We start from the raw sequence: 12144 nt of genomic DNA, 5'->3' as shown, positions 1-12144 counted from the left end.
ACCTTGCACATTGTTGACCTGATTCAGAAGTATATGATAAAATCCATCCTTAATAAACCAGCAGGTAAAGCATAAACATGTCAAACCAGTAAGTGGTACCACCAGTTAGGACTAAAACAGATGATGTTGGCTGCTGCAATATCAAAACATTTACAGTCTGTGAAAGGTGACTTCAAACAACTTGATTCTATTGAACAAGCTTCACTAGGATCTTCTGCCTGTGTTAGGCCAATGCTGATGCACTGTAGGATACTAAAGATGTTATTTTTAAAGAATGACCTCATTTTTATTGTTAGAATGCAATGGCCCTCACAACTTTTTAATGTAATTACTTATCACTCACTTTATCCCTTGACCAGAAGACATACAGCTTAGATGGCAAAGTTATGCACAATCCATCTGCATTGAACCAGGTTGATGGTGACTGATGGTGACTTTTGATGATGCCCTCCTCCAACCACAGCACTTTTTATCCTCCCACAATCTATTGTCTACTACCCTAACGTGTTAGTTGTTCCCCTTCACAACTATTTCCCCTCTGCATGCCCATATGTTACCTCCAATTCTGACAATTCACATTCCCAGCATTTCCGGTACAGCAATGGCCACGGTAATTCCCCTTGACACTCAGTTGTGACGATCGTATGAATTTAAGAAGTGTATTTTGTCCCTTTTTCAGGAACAAAAGTTTGAGACAGAGGTGGAAAGCAGTCTGCTCCAAAGTCAATAAAATAAACAGCTTGGGAAGCCTTGGGTTTTTTTAAAGTTGAAATGACTGAAGCTGTCTGAATAGGTGAATCAAGCTCCCACAGAAGCAGAATTGTTTTTTAGTTTTAGCCTTCAGTAGCAGTTGCTGGAGTCTTAAAGCTAGATGTGAAAGCTCTTAATCCTCTCTCTGTTACATCTAAAAGCTGAGGTTCTCTTCCTACTGCTAGAATTGCATGTGAGGCAATTTGTTTTATTGAATTTGCCTTTGCCAAAGGTGTGTTGATGGGAAAGTACTATACTGGAACAGTTAATTAGTACTATTCATTCACTGGATGACTGCATTTCTTGACCATCCCTAATTGCCCAGAAGGCAGTTAAGAGTCAACCACATTGCTGTAAGTCTGGATTCACAAGTAGGCCAGACCAGGTGAGGACCACAGTTTCCTTCTGCAAAGGACATTATTCTGTTCAGCATTTCAACAGAGTTATAGTTAAATTAATTCTTTTATTTTTATTTTGTCTATATTTTAACCGCAGTGTAAGAATAAAATGTGTTCTGCTTAACATCAAGTAGTTTGACCAATCAAATTGCATCTGGAACACAATACCTTACACTTAACCCAGATCCTAACATTTTCTTATTTGAAAGTTACCTTTCTGAGGCGGTTTGGTCTGGTCCACAACACAGTGAACAGACCCCAGACTGACCAAGGCCCACTCCCCGACTGGCATAGAAAGAGAGGATTGGCTTAGAAAGACAGACCCAACTGATTAATAACTAGAGTGACTCCCTGAACTGTAGTGAATCAGTCTCCTGACACTGATCCGTCCAAGCACATGACTGACCATGACCAAGCACCAGACTGATACTGGACAATGCCGTTGACTTAACCATGCCATTACCTACTGACTAATGAGAGTCCACCTTGAACTGAATAAACACAACTCCTGCAAGACTTTAGACTTGGCTGTTTGGTTCAAGCACATTCTGGGCATTGATGTAGCATTGTGCTGTACAGCAACATGTCCACTGGCGTGACTGATCTTTCCTGACAAACATGACAAGCTGAGTCTGTTCGTGGCTGTGCTAAAAGACAAAGCAAGACAAATATGAATAATTTCTGAGTGAGGTAGCAAAGCTCAATAAGGCAAGGCAGAGATGCGCTGATCATTCAAGTGTACACAAAGTGAGTGAGCACTAAAAGAGCAAGTTAACTCCTCTAAACTGCACCTTACTCTGATGTGTGACGTGGGTTCCTGTCCCGGTGTGTAAAGTGGCCTGGTAACACCATTGCAAAAGAAAAACTTGTCATATGCTACCCAAAGTGCAGCATTGAATAGATGAATGTGCTATGATGATGTTAAGGGGCTGGTGCATGTCTGATGCCAGGCTCTGTGTACAAAGAAGTAGACAGTTGCTACCCTTAGTGTGTCCCTGAGATGATGAAGACTGAATGCCGAGAATGGATAGCTGGAGGAGCTAGTGACGAGCTGGAACCTCCAGGTACCTGCTCAGACTTTCATGATTAGAATTGTTGCTGAATAGTTTCTCTCTGTAGCGTGAGAGGATTCTAAACTGCATATCAGTGAGGCGAGAATAGATAATAACAGCTGTTAATGCCTGTAAATAGGCTTCTTGCTGCTCACTAGTGAAATTCTCATCTTGCCATTCAAACCTTGAAATGAAAATTGGACTTTTTTGTTCTCAACATCAAAAACCTCATTTTTCCAAATCTTGTATATTTTACCAACTGATTCACCCATGCTATTCACAGGCTGGGAGAATTCCATCTATGGTGTCGCAAGTAAGGCCAAACTCCCAAAGAAACAGGCCAGCTGACGTTAAATACCCTCCCCATGCATATGATTGATACTCCAGGCTGCTACACCTGCGTGATCGGTGCTGCTGATCCCAGACCCCACATTTCTTCCACACTTGCTCCAGTTATTTGGAGACGACTGCAGTCCTCGCAGTAGCCACTGCTTCTGATGACACTTTTGGGACTGCTGGCACTCTGATTGACTGGAAATTATTGAAGGCAGAATGCCTTTCTTTGGGCGGAAAGCATAACTTCAGGCATGTAAGTAATTGCCTCCCCACCCAACACATGCATACACACACACACACATAGGAATGTACTAGAATTGTATAATTCTCCAGGAAAATGTTAGGAATGATGGTCTCAAGGGAAAATTAATATGATTCTGTGTTCTTTTAAGCAAGAAAATTAGGGAAAATTAAATAGATGTGTACAAAATTATAAAAGTTTCTGAGAGGGTAAATATTTCTGTTGAGATTGATACAGTACCAATGGAACTTTTTTTAATAGCATGTGAAAATCATGATAAAATGTAGTGCAAACAAATACACAAAGTAGTTAACCTGAAGTAGTAATTGCTTAAAAACAACTCTGAAACAATAAAGAGAAATCCACTATTTAATCTTGGTGATTAAATTTATTAATGCCATCTTTTTGGGATTGTTATTGTAAGACAATCATCTAGGTTAATGAATAATGTTTTCTTAATATACATTTCAAGTCAAGTCAGCAATGTGACTAAGTTTTCTCTCTTTCAGTGTCAAATGTATTTGTCCTTGTTGCTCTTCATATAGAAAGATCCCTATCAGTAGTAAGTGTATCTCTATTACTCAAATTTACATTTAAAAGAATATTTTTCAGAAATCAGAAATGAGTTTTAGGTTTTTACTGATCAATATTGTGTCACAAATTAAATCTCCCCACAGATTATTACTTTGTAAAGAATGACATTGACAGAACTCGCCTGTCACAGAATTTTACAACACATGAAGGCATTTATTCCCATCATACTTCTAAATCCTTTTGACAGAACTGTCCAATTCAGTCCTACATTCAGATTGTAACCCATAATTCTACATGTTTGGCTTCTTGAAATAGAGAGTCAGCAGCCTTTGAATGTTCCTGTGAAATCGTATTCCATCATTCTTTCAGTTAATACATCCCAGATCTTAATCATTCTGCTTGTTTCCCATTTCAGTTCTTTTGCAATTTAGTTAAAATTTATGACCACTCATCCACCTTGCCTGTTTCTCAGGGTAGGGTCCTAGGTCCAACTATATTCATCTGTTTCATCAATGGCCTTCCCTCCATCATAAGGTCAGAAGTGGAGGTACCTGCTGATGATTGCAGAATTTTCAACACCATTGATGACTCCTCAGATATTAAAACAGTCCATGTGTAAATGCAGCAAGACCTGAGCACTGTCAATTTTGGTCTGACAAGTGCAAGTAATGCTACAAAATTACCCTCTTCAACAAGAGACCATTATTTATTTTTTGCCATTGCTGAAAACCCGCTATCAAAATCCTGGGGGTTGCCATTCACCAGAAACTGAACTGGACTAGTCATAGAAATATTGTGGCCACAAAAACAGGTCAGAGGCTAGAAATCCTCCAGTGAGTAACTCACTTTCTAATTCTCCAAGGCCAATCCGCCATCCACAAGGCACAAGTCAAGTGAGTAATGCAATACTCCCCGCCTGCTTTGATTAGTGAACATTCAATGAGACTCAAGAAGCTTGAATATGTCCAGAGAAACAGAGCTGCTTGATTGGCATCACATCTACAAACATTCAACCCTCCACCAAGGGGTCAGCAGCATCAATGTATCCCATCTACAGATTGTGCTGCAGAGATTCACCAAAGTTGCTTAGATAGCACCTTCCAGATTCACAACCACTACCATCTAGGTTGTCAAGGGCACCATGGGAACTCTCCACTTGCATGTTTCCCTCCAAGCTAATTACAGCCCTAACTTGGAAATATATCATTGTTCCTTCGGTGTCATTTTGTTAAATTCATGGAATTCCCTCACTTATGGCATTGAAGGTCTACCCTGCAAATGGGCTGCAGTAGTTCAAGAAGGCAGCTCACCCCCACTTTCTTAAGGCAACTCGGGATGGGCAATAAATGATGACCCAGCCAGCAATGAACATTTCCCATGAACTAATGGGAAAAAATTTCACCTTTTTTTTATCAAAACTGCTATTCCTCTCATAATTTTGAATATCTCTATTTGGTCTGCTGCCCTCCCACTCTCCCCAAGACATGTCTATTCTGGGCCTCCTCCACCAGCTAAACAAGGCCACCCGCAAAACTGGAAGAGGAACACCATGTCTTATGCCTCAGGAGCCTACAATTCACCAGTTTCCAAATCTCCCATCCCCACATCCAATCCCAGATCCAACCCTCTGACTCAGCTCTGCCCTCTTGGTCTGATTTACCTGTTCATCTTCCTTCCCACCTATCCACTCCACACTTTCCACCGACCTATCATAATCGCCTCCCACTTTCGCCAACCTATCGCCATCCCAATTATCTTTTCACCAGCCCCAACCCCCCATTTATTTCTCAGCTACCTTACCACTCCTCAGTCCTGATGAAGGATTAAGCCCAAAACATTGAATCTCTTGCTCCTCAGATGCTGCCTGACCTGCTGTGCTTTTTCCAGCCCCACACTTTATCAACTCAGACTGCTCTAGCATCTGCAGTCCTCACTATCTCCTACTCTAACGTGCCCTGTACTGAAAGGTTTTAATTTCGCTTTCTGTAAACCCACCACATAACTTGAAACAGTTCATTTCTTGGTATTGTCCTGTAAAATTCTGTATCCATTCCAAGTCCTTGACGGTCTTTCCAAAACTATGATGCCGAGAAATGGGCTTAATTCTATACAGTACTCCAGTCGAGGCCTAACACACTCTTATCAACATTCCTGCAACCATCAAAGATTTATGGTGCATAAAGATGTATATACCTGAAGTCTCTCTTCAAAATAATGTTATTTATAGTACTAAAGCAAAGTAAATGCTAGCGATCTTAAATAAATCATAGGACTGGAAAAGGTCAGCAGGTCAAGCAGCATTTGTGGAGAGAGAAACAGAGTTACCACTTCAAGTCCAAGATGGCTCTTCTTTGGAAATGATGGGGTCTGGAAAACAATTATACTGGTTATTTTAATCAATCTGTTCACATATGCTATGACATACACCTCTAGAATAGGTTGGGACTTGAGCCATTACCTTCTGATCCAGAGATTAGGACACTGTAACTGCACTACAAGACCCCTTAATACCTTCTTATACCCATTGACAACACAGATCTTCGTGACAAAGACTGACAATGGATTAGAGACCATAGGACTGTTGTCTCTGGAAGGCATGAAACCACCAATCTTTTCGTTAATAGCTGAACACACCAATCAATTGCACTACAGAGACTGACAATAAATGGGTATTATGCTGTAGTAAAAAGGTGGAGAAGGGACACGTGAAACATGTGGTAAAGGTTCTTCAGGTTAAAGGCAAGGAATGCTAATAGTAAAATAAGAGAGATTATAGATTAAGCATAGGTGTTAGTAGTAGGATTTAATAGAAAATGGGTAAGCTGTACTGTGAATGAACCCGTGAAAATAAGACACTGTCAGGGAAGGAGATATTAAAATGGAGGAGAGAATTCATGGTATGATGTTATTGATTTTAATGTTGTCCTGAAGGCAGTGGAATTCCTAAGCAGAAAATTAGATGCTTTACCTCCACTTTGTGTTGGGCTTCACTGGAACACTGCAACAGACTAAGGCAGAAATATTGGCGTGAAAACAAGCTGGGGTATTGAAATTGCAAAAGAACAGGTGTTAAGGGTCATTATTGTGGACAAGGTGGCAGTGTTCCCCAAACAGCCACTTGATCTGCATTTTGTCTCAATTATTCTATAGTAGACTAGATTGAAAGAAATACAAGTAGGTCAATGCTTCACCCTCTGACATTGCTTGGGAAGATGCCATGGAGAGCAATAAAGAGGTGTTGGGAGTGACTGAGAAGTTGACCACGATGTTGTGATGTGAGCAGTATTGCAAAACGCTGTCAAGAGAGGGTTGGGAAAAATGCAAATAGTGTTGTCATCCTGTAGAGGTAGCCTCAATCCCGGAGAACAATCTTTTGAATGTGGACGATGGTGAGCTGGACAATGAGAACAAAGGAACACAATTGCTCTTTGGGGAGAGGGGAGGGGGGAAGACATTAGACTGCCTATCCTTGACGTGCATCAATGATGCTTATCTGCACTTCTTACATTTGCCTTCTACATTATTTACTATATTGTCAGACTTCATATCATTCACAAACTCTGAAATTATGTTCCCTATTCCCAAACATAGGTCATTTGTATATAATGAGAAAAGTAATAAATCTAATACCAACTCGAGGGAAACTACATAGCCAATTATCTAACTAGAAAACCACTACCCCTTTAAAACCCCATGCTTATATTTTCCCAATAAACCTGTCAAGTGGTGCTTTGTCAATTGCCTTTTGAAAATTAATTTATTATCATACATGCCCTACCTTCATTGATTCTTTCTTGATCTAGTACTCAACTTGGGTTTGTTAGACATAATTTGCCTTTCAGTAAGTCCTTTCTGGTTTTCCCTTCTTCAACCATGTGAATGTTAATTTTGACCTTGTCAGTGATCTTTAGTAGATTTCAGACTGATGATGTTAGACTGATTTGATAGTATTTACCAGGATTATCCCTGTCCTGTTTCTTGAAGAAGCATGCATTTATAACCCTTTACTTCTCTGGAACCATTCCCATATCCAACAAGAATTCAAAATGTGTGGTCACACAGCTGACAATTCCAACCTAGACCCCATTAGCAATCCAAGCTGCATTCCATCTTGACGAGGTAATTGAATCTCTTCCAGTTAGTACTTTTATCTTTTCTGTTTCAATGTTCCTTTCCATAACTAATCTTAATCTCTATCTGACATTCACACATCACTGGTATAGATAATTCAACTGTAATCTTAAGTGGTGCCCCCCTGTGATTTTCACCGTCTTTGCTCAAAGAAACCTGTGGCCAAAGTTTAATGTTGCATTCACCTACTTGTTTAGAGAAGTTAACTCAAAGGGCCCATGTTAATGAAATGAAACGGAAATTTCCTAGTCTACATCGCTTAATATCAAGTATGTTACAGCTGCTCTCTAACAAAACTTCCATCAAACAATACCACAGAAAATCTATATATTGGAGATGCCGGTGTTGGACTGGGGTGTACAAAGTTAAAAATCACATAACACCAGGTTATAGTCCAACAGGTTTAATTGGAAGCACACTAGCTTTTGGAGCGACGCTCCTTCATCAGGTGATTGTGGAGGGCTCGATCGTAGCACAGAATTTACAGCAAAAATTTGCGGTGTGATGTAACTGAAATTATACATTGAAAATTTTGATTGTCTGTTAAGCCTTTCATCTGTTAGAATACAGTTCCACTTCTTTCATGTGTAAGTCACAAAACCCTTTTTTTTAAAGTTGCATTCTCGGGTTAGCTGTTAACAATGGCGATAGCTAGACAATATGTTGAAGGTGTTAGCCCCCTGTGTTCTCTGTCTATGACCTGATATTTAGATTAATTCTAATCTAAAAAGTGAGATAACAGTGTTTTACATAAATTGCTGCAGTTTTTGAGCTCAGAGTTCTACATGAATGTATGTAGTTTTTGAGCAAAGTGCAATGTAACTCTGCAATACAAATTCACCACATAAAATATATGTGTGCATGTGGGTCTTTGTCTGTGTGTGTCAGTTTGTCTGGTGTGTGTGTGTGTGTGTGTGTGTGTGTGTGTGTGTGTGTGTGTGTGTGTGTAGTGGGCTATGGACTACTCTCGACTGTCTGTCTCATTCTTGGACACATGCGTCTCCATCAAGGAAGGACACCTCAGCACCACACTCTACCGCAAACCCACAGACAAGCTCACAATGCTACACTTCTCCAGCTTCCACCCAAAACATATTGAAACAGCCATTCCCTATGAACAAGCCTTACGCATACACCGGATCTGCTCAGATGAGGAGGACCGTGACGGACACCTGGAAGTACTCAAGGATGCCCTCACAAGAACGGGGTACGATGCTCAACTCATCGACCGTCAATTCCGACGTGCCACAGCAAGGAACCGTAATGACCTCCTCAGGAGACAGACACGTGCTGCAACTGACAGGATACCATTCGTTATTCAGTACTTCCCAGGGTCTGAAAAATTACACCATGTTCTTTGTGACCTGCAACACATTATCAGTGAGGATGAGCACCTCACCAAGATCTTCCCCACACCTCCACTACTTGCCTTTAAACAACCGCCAAACCTCAAACAGATCATTGTTCATAGCAAACTGCCCGGCTCTCAGGACAACTCCATACAACCCTGTCACGGTGGACGCTGCAAGACGTATCAGATTGTGGACATAGATATCACTATTATGCGTGGGAACACCTTCCACCTTGTACATGGCAGGTACTCATGTGACTCAGCCAACGTTGTCTATCTTATACATTGCAGGCAAGGATGCCCAGAGGCATGGTACATTGGGGAAACCGAGCAAAGGCTACGACAACAGATGAATGGGCACCGCACAACAATCAACAGACAGGAGGGTTCCCTCCCAGTTGGGGAACACTTCAGTGGTCCAGGACATTCAGCTTCGGACCTTCGGGTGACCATCCTCCAAGGTGGACTTTGGGACAGGCAGCAGAGGAAAGTGGCCGAGCAGAGGCTGATAGCTAAGTTCAGTACCCATAGGGAGGGCCTCAACCGGGACCTTGGGTTGATGCCACATTACAGGTGATCACCATTGCACTAGACACATACACAGATATTCCTAAACAGACACACTCTCACGGACACAGGTACACACAGACGCGCACACAGACACCCACACGCACCCTTATAGACACACACACTCACACATGCACCACCTCACAGACTTAAGACAGACAGACAGACACACACACACTCTCTCTCACAACCCCCACCCCAGACACACAGACAGACAAAGACCCACATGCACACATATATTTTATGTGGTGAATTTGTATTGCAGAGTTACATTGCACTTTGCTCAAAAACTACATACATTCATGTAGAACTCTGAGCTCAAAAACTGCAGCAATTTATGCAAAACACTGTTATCTCACTTTTTAGATTATAATTAATCTAAACATCAGGTCATAGACAGAGAACACAGGGGGCTAACACCTTCAACATATTGTCTAGCTATCGCCATTGTTAACAGCTAACCCGAGAATGCAACTTTAAAAAAAGGGTTTTGTGATTTACACATGAAAGAAGTGAAACTATCACTGTATTCTAACAGATGAAAGGCTTAACAGACAATCAATTTTTCAATGTATAATTTCAGTTACATCACACTGCAAATTTTTGCTATAAATTCTGTGTTACGATCGAGCCCTCCACAATCACCTGATGGAGCGTTGCTCCGAAAGCTAGTGTGCTTCCAATTAAACCTGTTGGACTATAACCTGGTGTTGTATGATTTTTAACAGAAAATCTAGTTTCTATGCAGAATAAATTAAAGGGATCTGAAGTTTTGTTTGGGTTCTTACAGTCTTCTGGAGTTACAGAAGAACCTTGTTGAATTTTAATTTCTATATTTTGATATAAAATTTGGATAATAAAGCTGAAAAGGCATCATCACAGCTAGCCAACAGTAAATTGATTCTGTACGTGCATTGACGTAGTACTGATTTGTCTGAAGTCATCATTGTATTATGTTGCTTCAGGTATTTTTAATCAACTTGTCCAGGGATGTTATGACAAACCTCTGGAGCAGTTAGGCCTTAAACTTGGGCCTTCTAGCTCAGAGATTGGAATCCTGCCACCCCACCACAAGAAACCTCATTATGAACACAGGATTTTCATTCTAACATTCTAACTGAACTTTATCAACCAAGCACAGAGTTGTCATTGTGCTGCTTTGTGAATTCAATCCTAATTGAAAACACTTACTTAAGCCTACCAAATTCTGGATACTTTTTCAGATGCAAACATTTGCTTCAGTATATGTAATTTGTATTGTTTGACAAATATTGAGATGCAAATCGGACAGATTACTGGGTGATTAAATACTCATACTTGCGTTGTGTTAAATTTCCAATATCACGCTTTCAGGTATATGGTGCCCTAACTTATCTCTTCCTCAGTTTTTATCAATTGGCATCGTGTTTGCTTGGCTACAATTCCTTGGCAGAAGTCCTGTATTTGGTTTTCCCTTAAGATAATTGGCATAAAATGACCTGATTTGCTTCACTGCCTGTAGTGGCCTTACACGTAAAAGACAGACCTTAGGTTTATTTGTAAATAATAACAGAAATAAATAATTAATAATATCCATTAGAATAAACTGAAGTTTTCTTGATTCTTGAGATATACTTTGTGAGCGTACTTGACATTTCCAATATCATCCCATCCAAATGTATTAAAGAGAAGTTCTCTTTGTGACTTCTGCCCCCAAAAGTGTTTCAGTTTGTACACTCAAAAACAAGCAGAAATATAGATGAAAACCACAACATATCTTCTTCCTATTTTAGCTTAAAGTAGTACATTACGTCTTGGTAAAGACCACTGACATGGTTTTTGATATACTTTTAAGTGTGTACTCTAGTTCAGAAATTAGAATAAAATATTAATCAAGTCTTTCATTATTATGAATTGCCTCATCTCCAGTTTTGTTTTGTCAAGTATCTCCTTATGTTTAAATTTTACCATAGAATCAAAAATTCTGAATTCCAGGCAGCTGATAATTGCATTGCTTTTCAAACTAAGATTATGAACTAACATAATTGTCTACAAATTCTCCCAAATATTACATTCATCTAATACAAAACATTGTAGTGGGTACAAGATTTTCCTATTGGGATAAATATAATGCTTTGTCTCGCCATGTATACAATTTTCAAATTTAAGGTATTTTCTTTTCCAGTTAACCCTCAATTACCTATGACAAAAATAATTATATTAACTGTTTGGGAATGGTTAAGAATTGTAGTGAACTTAAAAAAGGTTTAATTTATATATTACAGCTTTCAATGAGTGAAAGATCAGGTTACGCTGCACAGATGATCAATCTTGGAGCAGTTCTATTTTTTCCACTGTGTGTTCTTAAGACACTGAGTGCAACTGGTGCAGGTTAGGAATATTTTATTTTCTTCTTATTTTTCACTCTTTGTATTCTATATTTAAAATTCCAAAGTTTCACTTCACTCTCTCAGCCATTTGGAGAAAGCATTTGATTTTGGGGTTCTGTTCGCCGAGCTGGGAATTTGTGTTGCAGATGTTTCGTTCCCTGTCTAGGTGACATCCTCAGTGCTTGGGAGCCTCCTGTGAAGCGCTTCTTTCCTCCGGCATTTGTAGTGGTTTGAATCTGCCGCTTCTGGTTGTCAGTTCCAGCTGTCCGTTGCAGTGGCCGGTATATTGGGTCCAGGTCAATGTGCTTATTGATTGAATCTGTGGATGAATGCCATGCCTAGGAATTCCCTGGCTGTTCTCTGTTTGGCTTGTCCTATAATAATAGTGTTGTCCCAGTCGAATTCATGTTGCTTG

The 12144-nt window shown here is 40.1% G+C and overlaps 1 protein-coding gene across 1 annotated transcript in view; it reads left to right on the top strand.

Annotated features, from left to right (window-relative positions):
* LOC132823598 (diacylglycerol O-acyltransferase 1-like) overlaps nt 1-12144 on the top strand; it is a 195773-nt gene that overhangs the window by 51668 nt on the left and 131961 nt on the right. Inside the window, exon 5 of the mRNA XM_060837516.1 lies at nt 3287-3339. Coding sequence (XP_060693499.1) covers nt 3287-3339 — 53 coding nt within the window. The remainder of the gene's footprint in view (nt 1-3286; nt 3340-12144) is intronic.

Source organism: Hemiscyllium ocellatum, chromosome 17 (genome assembly GCF_020745735.1).
Source record: "Hemiscyllium ocellatum isolate sHemOce1 chromosome 17, sHemOce1.pat.X.cur, whole genome shotgun sequence".
In the NCBI taxonomy this organism is placed as follows: Eukaryota; Metazoa; Chordata; class Chondrichthyes; order Orectolobiformes; family Hemiscylliidae; genus Hemiscyllium; species Hemiscyllium ocellatum.
The sequence above is the reverse complement of the archived record's forward strand: the minus strand, read 5'-3'. Positions and strand labels throughout refer to the sequence as shown.